The sequence below is a fragment of the Nipponia nippon genome, unplaced genomic scaffold, assembly GCF_047370975.1.
Source record: "Nipponia nippon isolate SJK-2023a ecotype South Korea unplaced genomic scaffold, ASM4737097v1 scaffold_4, whole genome shotgun sequence".
NCBI classification, from domain to species: Eukaryota; Metazoa; Chordata; class Aves; order Pelecaniformes; family Threskiornithidae; genus Nipponia; species Nipponia nippon.
This window is the reverse complement of record NW_028262358.1, coordinates 106865791-106886725: the sequence shown is the minus strand read 5'-3', so window position 1 is coordinate 106886725 and position 20935 is coordinate 106865791. Positions and strand designations below refer to the sequence as shown.

The following is a 20935-nucleotide window of genomic DNA, read 5'->3' as shown; positions in this document are numbered from 1 at the left end:
AGCACGTAGCATCTGTGCTTATCTATCCCATGCCTTGCAGCACCTATCACAAGAATGGACCCATTTCTTCCAGGAGATGACGAGATTAAGTTATATATGCCCAAAGCCACCCTGAAGCATAGGCCAGGATGGCCCCAGGATGAAACTATAAAACATTATCACAATATCCAGGCTCATTTCTAAATACAACCTCATTTTGTAGTTACTCCAGGGTCCCGCAGCGAGTTTGATACGCATCGAGTCTCCCCCCTCCCCATCATGGAAGCAGTAGTAGATTTTCTAGAGTATCCTACGTGTGATACAGAATGATACTATTCCACGGTAAGTTATAAAAGCATCTTATCTGACAGTTCCTTCTGAAGGAGCATATTGTAAAGTAGATGAGATTCGGTCTCATTTACTAAAGACACTGTTTTCATTTCCAGCTTTGCTAATGTTGACATGGTACAAGAAAAATTGAGGGAATGATAAATAGACACCCTCCCAGAGGAGCGAAGTCTTGTTTGATACAAGTTGTGAGAAGCAAGGTACTGTCAGTAAAAACCCCAATGACTAAAGCTTGTGATCTTAAAGGTGGGGCTGATGTATTGTCTTTTTTTCTAAAGACTGCGAGCCTTCAGATTTTCCACACCTTCATAAAAAAGTCCCAAAAGAAGCACTGAAGTTACACAGTTCCGGATATGAATGACAGTTGGCCTATTGTTTTAGAATTAAAAATACCTTTTATTATGAAAATTTGGAGCTAAGATTAAATATACTCATCCAAAATAATTCTAGTAAGCCATTGGATCTACTTGCACAAACATGGCAAGTGGGTTTTGTTTCTCCATTGACGCACTGCAGTATAACTGTATTTCCCTTCATGGTCACTGCATTATACATTTTCATGTTTCCCTCACCACCACCTTAAGTACTTAAAATATTTATTATTAAATATTTAGAAATAAGCATAAACGTCCATGATGTGTGGAATACTGAGAGTAGATTCAATAAACCATAGACTAAAAAATCAGCTTTAGTTATACAAAGTGTATAGTTCATAAACACTATATTTTGGGAAGAGAGGGCAGGGATAACTTATCCTTCCTTTTATGGAGGGGTTATGAAAGCAGAGATTCACGGTGTTATGAATTCAAACAGCAGTACTGCAGCGCAGTTCGGCAAAAGACACGCTGATTCATGCAATCTTTCTCCTTTAAATCACAGAGGAACCAAAGTCCTTAGGCATCAGTCCCTTGCATCATTAGTACAAGCTGTTACCTCCTTCTCTGTACAGTTTTAATTGTATTAGACCCAAATTAAAATAAATTCTAATGCTTTTGTTTTTACAAAGGGCTAGTTCTACAAGAGCTAAGACAACACTGAAAAAAAAATCTATAAAGTGCAAAATGTGCCTTTAATTAGAGTGCATTTGTAACATATACGGAAAGTGCTTAAGTGTTGACTCCTCAGAGAGGTAAAAGTCTGGTAAGGTAATGTCAAAAGTAATTTTAGCTCAGACAAAAAGAACTTTAAAAGTTTGCAAGACACTTCCATCGTGATTTAGTAAAATGACAGATGTTTTGCAATTAGATTGCTGAAGCAAAGCAATGCACATCAGTTGCGTTTTAAATGAATATTCCCTCATGCTGCCATATTCAGGGTACGCTTTCATAGTGACTTAAGCCCACAGTTCTTGTAAATGGAAGTCTACAGTGACATGGGTTACGTGGTCTCCCCTTCCCTTCCTGCTGTATTTCCACCTCCTCCCTTAAGTTGTCCCTTGTTCACATGAAACGGGAAAAGCCAATTCAGTTGATATGACCAAGATCCACCATTTCTTTGTTTCTGTCACTCAGTTAAGTCCAATAGGGGTGCACAGAAGGAAGCCAGGATACATTTAAGAAAGGTTGTACAAAAAAAAAAGGGGATGAACAGGAAAAGACCATATAGTAAGACTGCCTTAAACTGCTACCGAACTGTTTTTATCGGTCACACAGATAAAGGGACACAGCAGGCAGAATTGAGGACCTAGGAAAGATGGTCCCAGGGTAAAGAAGAGGTGTGATTAATCTTCTGTTCCACTATAGGCTTCCTGGGCAAGTCTGGGTGAATCACTCCTTGCACCTCAGTCACTACCTCCAAAACAATATACCCCTCCACCTCAATAATTGAATGAGATGTTGAGCTATGAAACTAATGAGGCCATATTTAAAAAGACAAAAATCACTGTGCTACATAAACAGAATTCCTTGAGTCAGAGAAGTAATGCAGAAGAGATATCACATGAAATAAACCTAATTAGAGTTGAGGATAACTGAAGTAGATTTAAATAGTTATAGGCCCAACATCTAATGAAAGTCTTTTTTTTTTTTTATTTTCAAGAGTCAATCCTGACAAGATTGTTCCCTATTAAACACTACTTAAGTTTTTTGGCCAAAGAAAGAGGTTAGTAAAAGTAAGATAATCAGTTTTTCTTTTTTTATACCGATGTCACATAGTTTTACTTTAATAAATAATTATTATTAATCTACTAATAGCACAAGCTATTCCATTCACCTAAGAGTACTTGGGGATCAAATATGACCATATTGCAATATTGTAAATGTTCACTAGATGGCAATAGATGGCACTGACTTGGAGAATGAAATCAGTTGGTTGTTGTTTTTTTTTTTTAATTACATACACTTGAAATACTTGAATAAAAACAAATGCAGTTTTTAAAGTGTATTACACAACAGCAAAAAGAATTATAAATATGTGGAACTGTTCAATTAATATAATTGTTCATGGGAGAATTAAGGAAGGGTGTTTAAAAATGATTTGAAGAAGTAGTTTCATACTGAATACTCTAGAAGGTAGAGAAGATAATTATAGCATTGCTGCATGTCAGAATAGTCTTGAAAATTAAATTTATAAATAACCAATATAATTCTCTCACAGAGGATCTGTCACATAAGTAGGAAAATTAACTTCATGTACTACTCCGGTTTTAACTGCAACATGACTTATGTTTGAAAAATCTTTCTCAAAAACTCTCTACTCCTCCATATAGGGATATTTCTGAAAACTGAGAGACTCACAACTACTCCACAGCCAATGCACTGAAATGCAACTTTCAGATAGAAGTAATTATGCATTAACAGGCAGTTGTGGGTAATCTGGAAGTTACTGTGGAACCATAAATTTGTAACTTAACAGCTGTGAGACAGCCCCTAAATACAATTGGTCTTAAGAAGTATCTGAGCTGCAGTATTTCTGAAATACCATTTCCAAAAAAAGTGATAACCTGTATTCACAAATATATTTCTATTACTAGAAGAAAATAGCACTAACAGGACCAAATCAGAAGAAAGGTGAGAACTGTGCATACATGTGGACTTGTGTGTACACGAGAAGAAAAACACTGAAAGTGTTAAAAACCAATTCACAGTCAAAAGTAAAGTGAACTTCTTGAAAAAAATGTATTACCAGCATTTTCTTATTTAAATATTCTACTTTGCTTGGGATGGCAACTCGTGCTTTTCTCCACTTGCTTTTTGAAAAAGAAAGTTCCTTAAAAACTGAACCTATGTCAAGTACCTACTTCAACACACAAATGCTTACTAATTCTTAAAAATACCTCATGGCTTAATGGACAATTATTCCTATTCAAGACAGAAATGTTCTGATTGCGATATCATTATGAATACAAATTTCTGTTTTCTCTAATTCTTATAAAAAGCATATTCCATTTCATGTAAAGTAGTATTTGGATAACTGGATTTTAACTAAAAAATGCGCGCTTTTTGAGGTACTGTAATACTAAGACTGGAGCCCCATTTGGGAAGTAGCTTAATAAACATCAGAGGGTCAGGTTTGGCACGACCTTGGGCAATCAAAGAGCAGGGAGCAAGGAGTGCAAATCTTGGCTTCTGAAGATTATACTGCTGACAGCTCTGCTCTGAGGCTGTTGCTGCTAATTGATTTGTGAAGTACAGTTAAGCTCAGGATAAGAGCAGTTTGTTGCAAGCTCAGAATGGCGATATCCATATTTCCCCGACCATGAGGTGAATGTCAGAAGAAGTTTCTTCTACTTCCTGACCACTAGGAGAAGCTAGGAGTGTTGCACCAAATGGAGTAGGATTGCTTAAAAAAGTGAGGGGGAAACAAGGGAAAAAAAAACCCAACAGTGGAAGCCAGTTACATTTGCTTTTATTCCTTTCTCTTCCCCCCCTACCCACTAGTGAGGATTTAACTTGAACGAAGATATCTTACAATTGAGATAAGTTGACAAGGGAGGATGTATTTAGATGTTCTGGATCTTCATCATATACAAAGGCTACAGTATTATTAATGCTCACAAATAGAGCAACATTCCTAGTGCGCAGTTTAAGAAAGAGCACATAATTGCTTTTAATTACAGCATTTAGTTAAGTGTTTGAAAAATTCAATTTAAAAATGCAAATTCTGTATTATTATTGCAAATTCTCCAGGATAATTTGGGGAGAAATAAGTACAGATACGTTCCCAAAGAACATTACTGCAAATGGTTATCTATTAAATGAGACATTATTAAGTCTAATTAATTCTTCACTAAGCAAAACCTTCATGTACAGTCAGGTAGTCTTCCCTTATCCATGAACCAGCAATTCTCTTGCACTGTCGTGGACATTCTACTCTGGAATATACGGTACCTCTGCAGTTGCTGCCACCCACGTACCTTCATCATTAGCAGACAGTTTGCCATGGAGTACATCACCCGGCCTAGACGTGACCTCCACAGCTGAACAGAGGCTGCAAAATAAGAGCAGCTTGTGAATTTGCACAAATAAATTAGAGGTTCTTTCTTGCCATCAATTATTGGTCCTATGAATTACGATTTTGAAAGATCCCCCTCGTTAACACCACTGGGTTTTAGCCTAGAATTTTTAATTCTCAGCCATGCTGCACCATCAGACAGAAAATTCTGCATCTCTCGGAGGGAACTGCTCCAGCGGCTCCAGGGACCATACACGATCAACAACGCAGAGCAATAGACAGCCGCTCAGCTCTGAGCTCAGGCCAAATATTAAATGCTAAAAGAAGCCACGCATTTTCCAATATCAGAACAAAAGGTGCATAGAAAGATTCAAGTGATAATGAGCATCAGTTTAAAAACATGTAATCTACAGCATTAAATGTGATAAACTCAAAAACATAGCTAAAATGTCATTTCAGAGCCAAAACATGCAGGGTGAGAACTGTCTGAGTCTGGGACTGTTTGTGCTTGCCTCTGGCTTAGAGATATGCTGGAAAAATCTGCCAAGCCTGTCTGCTTTCCTCATGCTCCTGGAGCTTGCAGGCACTAAAAGCTGCAGCAGCAGATTTCTCTCTCTTGCTTTGCAGACAGACTCCTGATGTAAGAGAATGGTTCACATAGATCCTTATTTTCTCTTGTGTTACAATACCATAGATCAATGCTAGAAATATTCCTCCTATCCTCAAAAAATAAACATCAGAAGTATTAATTTAGTACAATCAGAAAATAAATGTATCTCAGTCAATCAGCTGTCAAGGTCACTGTAATGATTTGGGAAGTGGGGAGGAAAGGGAGAAGAGGCTATTTCAGTGAGACTGTGATAACTGAGACCACTTATTTGTATCAATAACGTAGTCTCTGATGAAAGCATGGCAGGTCACATAGCTAATTCTTTCAGCACACATAAATGCCATTACAAATAAGAAGAGAGCCTGGTGAAATGTCTACTCCCCTTCCTAAAAAGAAAAACTCCTTCAATCCTCTCCAAACAAAACAGGAAAACTAACCCATGAATATTCCCAAACTATCTCAAAAGAGGGGCATAATGTGGGGCGCAAGACTGAACCCAGTATTTCATCCACTGTCCCTTATAATCATTCATTACTCTGAGCTTTGTTTTAGAAATTCCCCCTTGACCACACATCTCTACTGCTATTAATGGAGAGGATGATGTAAACCATGAGCAAATATTTTATGATATATTTCTGGTTTTCTTTCCTTGTGGGCCTCTGTAAAACCTGGACATAATTAAATAACTCTCCTTTATTATCTCACTTATGTTAATCCCTCCTTTTTGCATGTCCTCATAGTTTGGTAACCATGTTCAGCTTTTCAGGACTTAGGTGACAACAAATTAATGTTGATTCCTGCAGCGAAGACATCTAGGTTTCTTGTTCACAATCCAATAGCACCAGCTACAGTTCTCAAAAAGGACTGCAAAGCAGACAGACCAGATGTCTTCAGTCTGCGCTATAAACTGAGCAGGAACCTGATCTGGAAATTGCGTAGCCCTGTGGGATGAAGCTGCTTAGCACTGGCAGAAAGGGGTTAAAGAAAACCTGCAAAGCAGTAAACAAAATTGAAAACCCAACAGCTGATCATTGTATCTTACTGAAATGCCTGAAACCCACTCTGCAGGTCCATGCAGCCATGCTTCCACTCTCTAAGCATGTTTTCCCGTGTTATTTATCAAGGACTCTGTACTCCACACTGCCATTCATTTCAATAGGAGCTCTGTGCATGGAGAAGTTGCAAAATTGGCATCTTATCAAATGCATTACCAGGCAAGCGGTGCAATGCTAAACCTCTCTGCCTGTTGAAAAACTGGCAAATGAGGTGCTCTGTTCCAGAGTAGAGGAGATGTGCATGGTAAGTTGATTGGTGTGGCACCTTCTTAGACCAGCAATAAGAAAATTACATGCTAAGCATAATCCCCATAATGAATTAAGGCTGTCTTCACATAAAGTTAATAAGGCTTGCTTCAGCTAGTCTCACATGTAAAAAAACAAACCCATTATCAGCCTCCTGGAGCTCCAAATGCAGCAAAGAAGCAGACAGGGAGCAGACCTGGCTGACCTCCACAGACAATAGCAGTCAACAGTCTCTGCAAAGGTCCCATGAGCTTTTTGGCAGTCTTAAACCTACAGGCAGCTGCACAGCAGACATGCAAAGATCTCTCCAAATTTTCAGCAGCCTTGTCCCTTGGTAACTGCTAGCTGCTGCTTTTCTAACTATGCCTCCTCCTGAGCTCATCTCAGCTCTAAAGCTGCCGCAGCAGAGAGGAAAAGCAAGGAGCCAGAAACTCACAAGTGAGGCAGACTGCAGGACACAGGATTATGACACACCTAGGAAAAAGTCCTTGTACCTTAAAGGGGAATCAGTGTCTTGGTTTTAAAGGGGTAAAAAGGAAAAGAACGTGGGGATAATAAGGACAAAAATGAAGGGAGAAAGGAGATAACAGGGAAAATAGCTAGGAGAATAGAGGCAAGAAGAACAGTAGATACAAGGAGAGAAGGACAGAAAACTCCTGGAGCGCTCTAGATAAATCTTCAATATCAGATTATTTCTCTTTTTCCTAACCCTTTTGAGATGAGTAGTAAATGCACTCATTTGACTATATTTGCAAATGCCTTTATGATATACGATATATGATATATGCTGCTCACATGTGCGTTCACTTTTTTAGGGCATATCTAGATGGTGTATTAAGTCAAGTACAATAAGACATTAAAGCTGCTTTACACCCAGTCAATTTGAAGACCAGGCAGAAGAGTTCAGACAGGTCTGCATCCTTCCATACAGAAATTGTTCTAGGGAATTATTTATAATAATTTTTTAACTCTGCTAACAGCTCTACTCAGCCTCTTCCCATCTCAGAGGCAGACTTTTACTTCCCACAGGCTGTACGTGAACGTTATCCTAGAAAGAAGTGGGTAAGGTTTCCTTAGACTGTTAGCTGAAGCTGAAAGGTTTTTGTTCTCTTGGTATGATGTTTTTAACTTGCTAGGCACTATGAGTTGTTCATATAATCCATAACAACACCTAAAATGTCACCTCTTGTCCAATTCTTAAGTGTGCTAAAATGACCTCATTAGTACAAATTCCGTTTTTTTAAAAAAAAAAGATGCTTGGACAACTAATTTGTCCTGATGACACTACTTTATGCAGTAACGTATCCTATACTATTGAAGTTAAACAACTAAGAAGGAACAGGAAAAACACATAACTGCACATTAACATAATGAAAATGATGATGTAGATTACTATCTTATTCTAAACAGATTCTTAAATTCTAAAATTCTTGAATTCTAAAATTCTTAAATTTCTAAAAAGATTCTTATTCTTAAATCTTATTCTAAAGAGTGACTTAGGTATTTCAGGAATCTAAGTACTATGCAGCTACTGTGAGACTCAGCCATCTATGCAGCAGGCCCGTGTATCGTACAAGGCCCGTGTAGCCCTTGTATGATGGCAGTTCGATCTAAAGAAATTTAATGGATTTCAGACATGAGGACTGAGAGGAGCCAGTCAGCCAAGGCTTTAGATGAAACATCCATCTAGCTGTAACAGCTATACAGTTGTATATTCATCACTAAAGGATAGCAGCCATGTTCTTTGTTTCTTCTAAGTAGGAAAAAAAAGTGATTTAGTGCATCAGTGTGATCAAGGGCAAAACTGTGAATTAATTCCAGCAAATAAAAGTACAAGGTATATCATTTCAGAGGCTGAGTGGGCTATAAGATTACAAAAATACTGTTTTAACAACTCTGGGGCAGTCTTGTGAAAACTTCTGGCATACTTAGGCAAGTGATAAAAACATACTGCCTGTGAAAAAGTGTTTAAAGAATACCTACCTTGTCTGTTCTCCTGTGTAATGTTAGTCATACTTCCATCTTCGGCTAAGCCTTGTTCCAAATTTTCTAATATCTGTAGTAAATTTTTCAAAGTAACCAACATGAGTTTAAACAGCACTATACATTAAATGCAAATTATCTACAATTGACAGTCTATAAGAAAACCAATTTGGGCTGGAATGCTTCACCTAAGTACAGTTCAAAATTACTGATTATTACCATAGCTAGATCAATTGCACAAAGTAAGAAAGCCATTGTATGGTAGAAGGATGTTAGAGTTCAGGTTTATGATACTTACAGAACATTAAATGTCAGTACACTCTAGGGACATACACATTTTGTTAAGCAAAACATGAAATATGCTTCATCAGAGAATGAATGTTAAGGACCACAAAGAAAGTCAAACTGATTTTTCATAGAAAGCCACTGTCTCTTGACTCCCCCACCCTAAGTATGGGCTCTGGTTTCATCCTTTTGTCCTTAGTGAAGTACTCCTCTTAGTTCTTACGGCAATTTCCTTCTCAAAGTTTGGGGTTTTATTGCTTCTTTTTATTTAGTATAGATTTTAAATCATGTAAATTGTTGAGTGAATGAAATATTTGTTGTATTATTGGAAGAATGAAAATGTATACTTAATGAAGCTTGTGTCTTAAGCACTTTTAAAATACGTATGTAAGGTTCCACCTGAAATGCAAGTCAACTTCTCTTTTTCTAATCCCATTACAGTTTCTCCAAATTTGTTTGCTGATTCCCATAGATCACCGTATTTTTCCTGTTACAGATTTATAACTTTGGTCGTAGAACACTGCTTGAGACTTCCTTCCAAAAACCATTAAGGCCACTTGCTCTTTAATCAGCCGCTGTGGTTAGCCAATTAGGGAAATACACCGCGCTTCCTCTTCTGGGGACTGAGTGCACTTCTGAATGCAGAGCTCTCAGCTTCTGTCAGTATAAAAATTATTTTTTTTCCTACACCAGCAAAGCACTCCAATTGTGCTCAGTGCTTTGTAAGCAAACACTTAAAAACAACACAGGAAATCCTCCAAAGCAAAGACAGGTAGAATTAATCTGGTCTCAGACAGCATGTTGGTGCCTTCTATAGCCAATGAAGAGCAATCGGTACCTCCAGGAAGCGAGTTCATGCCACCTATTTTAGACATCCTAAGGTGAAAGGAATAACCCTAAGAGATACCAATCTCTTTTCACAGGCTAGAGTGAAAGCTTGAAGTTAGGTGCCATAAATTTTGCTACAAGGAACTTAAGAGCAAGGAGAGACATATGATGAAATGACTGCAGTTACCACACGCCAGCTGAGCCAGGGTAATTTTCCCGATAAGAATTGTTAGCTCCTGACAAATACAAGGTAATATGATTTAGTGTAAACCTTGTTCACAGAGGGCTAGGCTAGGTTGCCTTACCTCAAATTCTGAGAGGTTATGAGCATATACCAGTAGATACTGCAGCTTAGTTGATAGGTGGCAATTTATGAGACTGCAGTGGCATGCCTGCGATACTGAATCTCAGTCCCACTTTCAAAAGCAGCGTAGCCACTTAGCAATCCCTTAGAAACCAAAGCATCACATTTAAGTGTTAAATGCCCAATGTGTAGTGAGGCACCTTGTCAAAACAAACTCTTCTCTCCCAGAAACAACTTACTGTCTATTTTCTGTCCAGCCTAAAAAACATGATCTTTCTTTTTCCCTGGAAAACACCTAGTGATGACTTCTCATTCTCAATAAGGCTGAGTTCTTACTCTTGAAATGGTCTAAACACAAGGTGCCTTCATCAATGAGACATGCTGTCTTGTTTAAAAAGACAATGCATTTGTTTGCCAAAGCCCTTCTCTGAATACGTGTTCACTAACATTATCAAAAAAGAAAGAATTAGATATCAGCACACAATTACAGTATTACATTAACCATTCTGTGACATTACTTGGGGATATCTAGCCACCACCTCAAGCTCAACGTAATTAAAACAGAATTTGGTGCTGATTTGAGGCTAATTGTTTTATTCCCTAGGTTTATCTCCTTTTGCCCTTCTTAAGTATAGGAACATCATCTGCAGTTTTTCACTATTTGGGCACTTCCCCAGTTTTCCAAGAATTGTTTAGTAATAACATTAATGATTCAGGTAGTTACGACATGAAATGTTTAATTTTAGCAAATCCCCTCATCCCACTTTTCTACATATGGTAAACTGTTTATTCTAGCAATATCACATGGGATAGCTCTAAACATCCTTGTTTCTATTATAAAGAGAAATATGATTGAACACTTCTACCATTTACTTCAACATCAGTTTTACGTGTGACCTATGTTTTTTCTTGTTTTGAATATTTACAAATGCACACTCATTAGTTTCACTGGCTAGTATTACTTCACTGAGTCTTCTGGTTCACTCCCTATCAATCGCCTGTATACTGTAATTGCTAGCTTATGCACACCACCATTTGCGTTCCTAGTTTCCTATCCTCACATATCTCTTTTTACTACTTTATTTCTTCTTCCACAACTTCTCACCAGCATTAGCTTCTTACTCAAAATAACCTTTTTTGGTGCTTCTGGAATTGAGGCTTTTTGGGTACTCAGACTGGTGCAGGATCATCATTTCTACAAACTCATCAAATGAGGCGTCAAGACAAATACCCCCTAGACTGAAGTAACGTATGAGAAACAGAACACTTACGTGACCTTAGTAACTGAGCCAGACAGAACTGGAAGTTGAATGAAAATAAAGCCCAAAACCAATCAGTAGCTAAGAGACTGAAAAGTTCATCAATTTGGAAGTAAAACAGAAGACCAGGAGATATGAAGAATGCGTATGGAAGGGCCAGGGAGGAACATAACTACTCATGAAGGAGAGTGGTGGAACTACAGAGGGGGTGGCTGATGGACAAATGGCAGAGTATTTTTGAAAAGTTTTGCAGAGGTAACACTTGCAGAGGCTTTTTTAGGAAGCAAGACTGTTAACCCACCTGCCACTGCTCCACCCACCTGGTAGAAGAGCCCAGTACAGCTCTGCCACTTGAAGGATTAGGGTTAAAAAGCAAAATAGGCTGTACTATGAGATGTGTGCATTACTGGGAGCTCTCCCTCAGTCATCTAGGAAGCTTAGGTACAAAGAAGGGAGGAGTTTAGTTCAAGCCTGAATGTTGTTCTTTTCACATTTTGGTCTCTAGGTCAGCATTTATTAGCATTATTAGCACTAAAGTGATCATGCCTATGTTTTTAAGTGAATACTTGAAAAAAACAAACCCTTTTGTGATTAAATTACTGTTGTTACTCTTACAGCTTGGCTGTTTGGAGACCATTTATTTCAAGGTGGACTTAAAAGGGCAAAAACTCATGGAGGCAATTCATGTTGGGAAGATCAGCAATAACACAGAGACAGTAACAATTTCACTGGATTCCTCCCCCAAGCTATAACAGGTATTTGGCACTACAGATCATTTCTTCCCCAAATGTTGTCCCTATAGACAGAGATGTAAAATATCCAACCACATCTTGATTACAAATTCGCAGGAATACTGAATAAGGTAAAAACATTATTGCCTATACAGGGAAAATGAAAATTATGTTTTTGCACTCAACCTCCAATTCTGCTTCAGGTACCAGAAACATGTAAGGAGATGGGGGCTGAAGAGACCCAGTTACCAAAATAGTGACAAAGTAAATATGGTTAGATCTTTAAGTAGAATGGCTAATCCAAAGTTGACAAGTGTCTGTAGAATGCATACAGCAAAAAGCAAGAGGGAGCTTAGCAGGTTAAAAGGAGGTATCAGATAGGAAAAAACACAATTACATTAAGAAAGAGAAACAAAATAGGAAGACAAATTTTCTTATGATAAGAATGCATTAGCATTAGCCTGGAATAGCCTCCCAGGGGATGTGGCCTCAGCTCCATAGGCTGGCTCATTAAAAACTAGAAAACAACCTTGCGTTGCAGAGAGACAGACTAGGTGAGCTAATAGGTCTTTTCTCTCTTCTAGCTTTTATGACTCCAAGATCATCTCATTTACATAATGACTATTCGTATGCCCTTCTGTAAATACGGATGACCAAAGATTATTTTTCCACTTTTTAAAATAGGGAAGTAAAACACTAGAGGCTTTTGGTTGAAAGCTCCCCAATTATATCTGTTATAACCCAAATGGTTCCCAAGTGTCATATACAAATATTAAGACTAATGAGTGTACATCCTTTATGTTATTTTCTTGGTTATGCCATGGGTTTTCATAAGTATTATGCACTTTATTCTTGAACATTCCAGGTGAGATCAAGATTATTAGACCACTAACATTCTATGAAAAAAAATTAGAACATATATCTAAACAATGTTTTTTGTCAGCCAACTCTGACTTCAAATGGTTAAATTATCACCATTGACAACTGTCTTTTAAAAACATATTTATCTTTCCAAGCTGTCCTTTTTCACACTCTTGTTTCTACAGTTGTCTTTGAATTGCTCCAAAAGACAAGGTATTTAATTGAATGCAAACAAATGAAGTAATCTGCAATGAGGCGTCTAGAATAACTAATCAGAAATATTCCCTTGAGAAGGATGGTATGTTTTATTTGTTCGTTTGTAGTTTTATGTGTACTGTGCTTTAAAAAGGAACATCCATCAGCACAGACGATGGCTTGTCCTGGCTACTGTATCCTGGCTCTGGTGGAAGCTGTCAGAAGCAAAGGGAGATCACTCTCTCTCTGGCCACAACTGAACATACTAACCCAGGAGACACTTTGCCAATTCAGACACAGAAAGGCAGAGTGAAAGAGATAGCAGTCTGCAAACCAACAGCAAGTGCAGAGAATGGAAGACTCCTCAGAAGAGCTAGGAGAAGATGCACAGCCAGCCTCAAAGAACCTTTCCCCAAGGGCACAAGGGATCACACAGGATTTGTAGTGACCTAAGCCACTAGAGGCTGATGGAATGAGAACATGAGTAAACAGACCTGTTCTTCAAGAACTTAATGGGCAGGGAAATATGTATATTTTAATTTGTAAACCTCCTTTATTTCTATTTCATCTTCTCCAGCAAAAGTTTCCCTTACTTAAACAAGTAATCAGCCTAGTTCATGTTCAAACGAAATCTTGCATTATAGTTTAAAAGCTTCCTTGGTACCCTGGGTATACTTTAAGGATATGCACTTCAAGGAAAGAATGCAGGCAGAGCTACCTCAAGGTTGTAGATGACGTAAAGGTCTTGTAAAGGGGGGGAGTTAATTTCCTTTTCTTTCATTCCTCTATTGACCAATAATCTTTAATCTGTGGAGAATCATGGCTGATCACACTGTACCTGAGATACGGCCATTTCAATAAAGTTAGCCAGATGGCTGATGAATGCCCTGCTCAGCAGTCGCTTCCTCCTTCACATTCATACAATTTTCTCTCTCCGTTACAAGATAAAGGAACTCAGAAACCAGTTAAGTTTTTGGAATCTAGTGGCACCTTCATGACTGAAGGGAGACAATGCAGCGCTTAATACCAGAGCGCATAAAAACGAGATATGAAACAGCTGATCTGCTGCAGGTGGAGGTAAGCAAATACCAATAGAAGCACTGTGAAATCCTGCAACAGAGAAGTATGACATTTCCTAGAAGAAAAAATTACTTTGAGGAGGATTGTTTATGAAGGAAAAGGCTGGAGAGAACAGTCTACCAGTAATACTGTTAGATGAGATGGTCATGAACAGGTAACAGCATTCATGAAGTGCTGAACAGTAGTGCTTCTTGGCCAAATTAGGTATATCTCTGAACTGTTTCCAAATGAGTTCTTTCCAACTCTGTAACAAATGCCACATTCATCTCTTATTACCTAAACCTAAATCTTTTTCCCTCATAATACAAAGAACTGTTTTTTTTTTACTGTAAACACTTGGTTATCCTAGTCACTACTCTGCTAGAAGCAAGTTGATTTTATATACTTAAGACTATTATAGCTATACAATTGGCAATTATCAAATCCTTTAATTTCTGTTATCCAAGTTATTTTCAGGAGTAAATACAGGAAACTTTCAAGGAATACTGAAAATAAAAATTAATCACATGTATTTATCTTACATACAGTTTTGAACTTTCAAGTGTCAGATAAAACAATAATGCCGCGTTTCTTCTAGAGTTTACCACATTGTAACATTCACAGTCACTGCTGCATTAGACTACTTGGGAAAGATTTCTGTAAAAAACATTTAAGGATGAATGCTTAACAGTCAGGGTGTTGGATTTAGTGGATAAGGTTAGTGCTCACAACACCATCAGTCCAATTTCAGCACTGACAAATCCCATACTATAATTTAGGCCATAATTTTGTATTATAGTGCTTGACAAAATAAAACAAAAACCCCAAAACAAACTCATCAGGCTGGATTTATATTTCCAAATGACCATTGTTTCCAAAACCAGCTATTCAGACTATTTCTGCAGGATCAAGACTATTTTTGAAGGACCAAGATCATTAACAACTGTGTTTTGAGCTAGCTGGATGCAGCGGAGTGAGGGAAGAAAGCTCCCCTACTTGCCCTTAAACACATCTGCTTACTGTCCTCCGTGTCTTGTCTGGCAAAAGCACGAAAGCAAGAGAACCATGTTGTCCATGGTTCTACTCATTTTAGTCAGAGCTACCACAGAGGAGAGAGGGATGTACCCTAAAATGGAAGAGGCACTTAATTTTCTTTTAGTGAGTTCCTTGTATGTATCAAGATGGAGTAAAAAATGTCATCGTTGAAAGTTAATGTTTTTTTATAAGGACAGTAATATATATTTCTTAAACATTAAGAATGTTAGTGCATAGAGAAGCTGTTACCTTGGCGCAGATTATCTTCATACTGTGCAGTCTGTCAAGTGATTCCTGAGGATTACCTAGGTACTGCGGAAGTTCAGCATGTAAAATCCGCATGGAAAAAGGAACCATGGAACCTAGAAACATAATTAATTTTATTAAATGTGTTTGCTGTAACAATCAGTTTGTGATTTGCCTACATTACAGAAGGTGTTTCTCACTAGTGTATATAACACAAAGTCCATTTTACCTTCCTATCTTTTTCTTCTCCTGATGAAAGATGTAAAAGATGAGAAAATAGCAAACTTCTCAGCTATAACATGTAATGTATTGTAAAATGTTTTAAATAAGTAAACACATATGTAACCACAATCAAGAAGGCAAGAAAATGGTGCACCTAATTAAAATTTTCAAAAACAAGTTGTGCATGGAAGTACAATGTTTCATTAAAAGATTTTTATAAACTAATCAAAATGAAGGATTAAAAAAAATAGAAGTTTACTCAAATTGCAGCTAAAACATTACGCCTAACATTTAATAACTATGCATATTTTACAATCAATGCAGAACAAATAATATGAAATTATTAGCCTTAAAAGCATGCTTGCGAAAAAGTTATATAACCAGGGCACGCAAAACCATTTCTATGTAATCTTTTCCAAATAAACAGAAAGTTGATATGAAGGGCCCCTATATTACAGAAAAAAAAATAATAACAGAAAACCAACATGAGCTAAAAGAAATAAAAAATAAAAACAGGATAATGAAGAACAAAAATAATAATACTGTAACAGACATTAAAAATCTATCAAGTCCTCTGGCAAATTAATACACACTACAAAATATTTTGTTTCTTTTTTCTATTAATATCCACAGGTTTGTGTAAAGGTCTGAGTCCATTATGCTAAGCAGAGACCATTCCATTGCTCTAAAGATGACTTTTAGTCCAAGTTTTACTTCATTAATGTTAGCTCTTGCACAAAGAGTTACTAAATGACTCTACTGTGAGACTGACTCTTCATAAAGATGGTATATTTTGTGTATTTTCTGGTTTATTGACAACATCAAAGAACAGGGAAAGAATTTTAAGCAATATTTGGGGACAAAACGGAATTTCTTCCCTTTCATATTAGTTTACTTTTATTTTTATTATTATAATATTTACCAAAGACCCCATCCTCTAAGTTTATCAGCATCCTGGCTGACTTCAAGGGCAGTTTCAGAAGCTTTAGGGAATCCTAGTCTGTGCAATATCTTGCCCTCAGATAACTACATATCCTGATACACAGGGAATAATACTGACTATAAACTAAATGCTATTATTAAAAACAAATCAGAGCTAGCATAATGGGGAAATAGGCCTTGCAAAGTACCGTGCTACAGTTCTAATAGTTTAATATAATACATTTGCTTACTTTAGACATATTCTAAGGGGATTTCCCTCTCAAGTCATCTTTCACCTCATCTTTTCTCAAAAATAGGACTCAGGAGCTTTTTAAGAAAGATTTTTGCACCTGTTCTTAACAGGCTTGTATGTCAAAGAGGTAAATGCTATATACAATGAGTCACTGCCTCTAGACATTTTTTTTAAAGGTTGACAAAATTTTAATCACAAAACTCACTAATTATGACCTTCAGAGTAAGCCACTTACATCTACATAAATTCTCTTTTGCCAATGCTAACTATTCCCCATGGCTTCTGTGACTGCTGTGTTCCCATAATGGATGTACACATGAGTTTCATGCATCATCGTATGTGGAATAGAGATTAAGAAAACAAAACTGCCTTTGAAATTCTAAGAGAAGTGTAAAAGGTTATTTGACCAGTAACAAAAGATATGAAATATTTTATGTATGTATCCTGACTAGTACCTAGCATGACACAAGTGAAGACACGCAGTCAGAGTGTGGGGTGTGAACAACAGTGAAAAGGAAGGCAAAAATAATTTAAGAGTAAATTCCGTGCCAGAACACCACAGAAAAATTGCTTTGTAGACAAGTCGTGAACTTAAGAATCTGCACTACAAACCTATGGAAGCAAACGTGACCTGTGGCTGGTTCCATCTCTACCACCCCTCTGGTGACCAAGTTCTAACTGCACCATCCAGTAGTAATCCTGCCAAAAAAAGCATTGCCTAAAACCACCTAGTGTGGTACTGTTCTTTTGAAGAAAGTAGTCTTGATTTACTGCTAATACACGAGCCATGCACCTACTGCTGCACTCAACAGGATTTCTGAGGTAAAGGTGAAAAAAGGAAGTTTTGTTCATCAGTAAAGCTTTGGAAAATCTGAGCCATAAACCAAAAGGAATCTAAAGTTATAGCAACATTTTGGTTAATGACTGTGTTCTAACATTTTCAACTCTGAACAAGTTTGTATCATTACATGCTCTTGTAATATGCAGCAAAAGGTCAACTCAATAAATACTCATACAGAAAATCTGAATTGGTAACAGAACAGCTCAACATACAGATAGACGGGTATTTAACGGAGTGCAGATGAAATGTCTCACGTTATCCATTTTTATAAAAGTTACATAATGTTTTGTAAAACACTTTTTGGGATTGCATATTTTGTAAAATATTGATCTTATATATTGCTGAATGAAGCCACAGTACTATGATCCATGTGAGGGGAAGGAATAACCCATTACCAATCTACATCATCAGAAGTGGTGTCAGAGAATGTCAGAATGATGAATGCAACTTCAGGCCAACTTAGACTCCATAAGAATCTGATTTCTTTCCTACCACAACTAAGACCTCAGTTGTAATAGGCATTCAGAACTATATTGCTTCAAAATGTACTTTATTAATGTATTATTTCTCAACCACTTAGTATTTCCTTCATAGCTTGTGACCAAAAAGCATTCCAATGCGATCCTCAGTAGGTATGTCCAGTGTGATGACAGATCTCTCAAACAAAACCAGAAGGAACCTGGCCCACGGTGTAGGGGTAGTCAGTGTAATGACTTTTCAAACCAGAATTTATATTACTATTTGACGCAGGAGGATCCAAAACTTTAGCATCTGTTTCTTCTCTTTCTTTTTGAAACTCATGACTTAACTAGTATCCTGCAGGAAATTTTACTGTAAGCATCCAGCAAATCCATCCAGTGAATTTCTGGTTACTTACTGCTTATTAAACAGGCCACTAACTTTATGTAAAATATCGGAAACACCAACCATTTCTGCCCTGTTCCTCAGTTTCCTTATAATCCTTCTGAATAGCAGAAGATTTTTTTTTTTTTGGAAGAAAGCACAGAACTGTATGCGTGCTGTCACACAAGTGTGGTAACTGGGGAAAACAGAAGAGAAAAGAAACGAGCTTTTACCACTGATAAGGCTGTCTTAACACTCCACATAAACAGTAGTTTGTAACTTCAAGTCAAATCAGATGAGCAAATTGCTCATAAAAAACCTGCAGCATTTATCCGAGCCTTAATCCAAACATATTCCTATTTATAAGAAAAGAAACTCAGAGATTTTTGGTTAAGTACATTTTCCCAGGTATGTTCCTGTCTCCAAGTAACCTTTTTAGTTAAATGATAGGAGGTATGGATAGTATCTCTAATTCTGTTCTTACATTAATAAACTGATTTTCTGGTTAAAAAAAAAAATGACCATAAATTTACTTTAGATTTGGTAAAGCTTTCAATGAGTGCTACTTAAAAGTGCTAATATAGTTTACATTCACTTCTCAGGAAGAAATACATGGCAGTAGCAGAAAATGCATGTGAAGAGATCTGTTCACCGAAATAATTCTGTAACTCTTGGTTAACAGTTGTGTAAAAACTGACAATCCCCCCTGCAGAGTTCTGGGTTACTGTATTGTCGCCAGCATCCAAAATCTGAATCTATAATTTTCTCAATCTAAGAAAATGGAACAATCATCTTTGAACTTCTCTGAAACAAAAATGTCAAGAAAGAGCCTGAGAGAAGCAACAGCAAGTTACTAAAAACCTTTTTACAGGGTGGATGGTTATGAACCTTTGTTCTCACAGGACTCGGCAAGGTGACCTGTGTGCATGCCATGGTAGAAGAGAACACTGTGAGCATAATGGGTTTGAAATGCACCCCAGCAGAGCTTCATGGGGTAAACGGGAGATGAAGAAGGCCAAGGCAAACCGTAGTATGACTCTTGTGAATCTTCATCAAAGCCACATCCGTTCACCAATAAAAATGTAAAAAGCAAAAAATAAGAGACTCACAGAAAGTGCTGACTCGGAACAATTAACTCTGAGCTTACTAAGAATTTTGGTCTAAACAACAGGACATGGATTTGTTATTCTACGATGTCACCATACCACGTTGCATCAAAGGCTCGTCATTCAGCCTTTTTCTGCTGAAAGAACAGTAGTGAGGAGGAGCCCATTCCTGTTGTTAAAAAATATATGACAGGAAAAGAAACTGCACACAAATCTACAAAAACACAGCTATCGCTCTGTCTTGCAAGACACAGAAGTTGAACCTTCTGATAAGTATTCCCTAACATTTTAATATGTAGATGGTGACAAATGAAAAAGAGTTGAGACCTAAAAAAGGCATGTCTGAGATTTTAGAAAACACTGTAATTTTCATTTTACCTTGTCTAGGTTAACAAGAAAACGATTGGGAAGAGGTAAATGACATTTGTTGATGACTCTAGTAGATCAATAATAATAGTGTTACGAAGGTCTGAAAGGCAGGTTGTAGAATTCAGAGTACAAAATTTAATTAAAAAGCAGATTAACAGCAGGGGAAAAAAACCTATATTTGCCTCAATAAACACAATTACATTGGGGGAAAGAAACAAAACAAGAAAGAAAGATTAACTACATTAACACTAAGCTGTAACCCAAATACTTGTGCTTGTTAGATTACGAATGACATTATATTGTCCGAAAGGTTTCACCTACTTACTTACTGTTAGGCCACATATTTAAGGCACACAGCGTAACACATATTTCTTTGTAATAGGTTCCTATACAAGTGGGCATATATATTCCTGTGATATCCCACTACAGGATAAGAGAATTTTATATAAAATAAAATGGATTGTGGCATGTGCTGCCTTTTGCAGAACTATTCAGAATCAAACCCATGTCCTCTATTATATTTCACTCAGTACTGAATTTAACAAGGCCACATGTCAAAGAAATATTTAAAACAAGCAGCATATCCTGTAATTAAACTGTTTACTTAAGAGCACAGGAGAATGGATTTTGCTCTCTACTTTGTGCTTCGGGTTTCTAAAGAAGTAATACTCTCTTACACAACACAACCATGTCAACTAAGCCTAGATGATTTCAACAAAAGGCAATACCCTACAATTACTGCTATGCATTGAAATTTTATTTTTAAGTTAAATAAGTCTTCTTCTAGCTTGATGTTTTACAGTTGACCTCTGTTGCTCCTCTTTAGGGGTTTCATAATAATTTTATCTATAAAAAAATTCATAATGGAAAAATGGTTTAATTTTAAGACAATTCTTTTCTTAGCTAACACTTTCAAGTAGAGAATTTTTTTCCAAAGAATGTGAGTTTTGATTGTCACTTTGGC

At 37.1% G+C, this 20935-nt stretch overlaps 1 protein-coding gene across 4 annotated transcripts in view; it reads right to left on the bottom strand.

Annotated features, from left to right (window-relative positions):
* Positions 1-20935, bottom strand: part of TRAPPC12 (trafficking protein particle complex subunit 12) — a 56797-nt gene that overhangs the window by 14299 nt on the left and 21563 nt on the right. For 2 of the 4 annotated variants that reach the window (XM_087774189.1, XM_087774190.1), the window contains exons 6-8: positions 15420-15532; positions 8614-8686; positions 4682-4755 (exon numbers count right to left, since the gene is read on the bottom strand). In XM_087774189.1, the coding sequence (XP_087630315.1) occupies positions 4682-4755; positions 8614-8686; positions 15420-15532 (260 nt within the window). The remainder of the gene's footprint in view (positions 1-4681; positions 4756-8613; positions 8687-15419; positions 15533-20935) is intronic. The other 2 variants (XR_015708121.1, XR_015708120.1) reach the window with 1 other exon arrangement.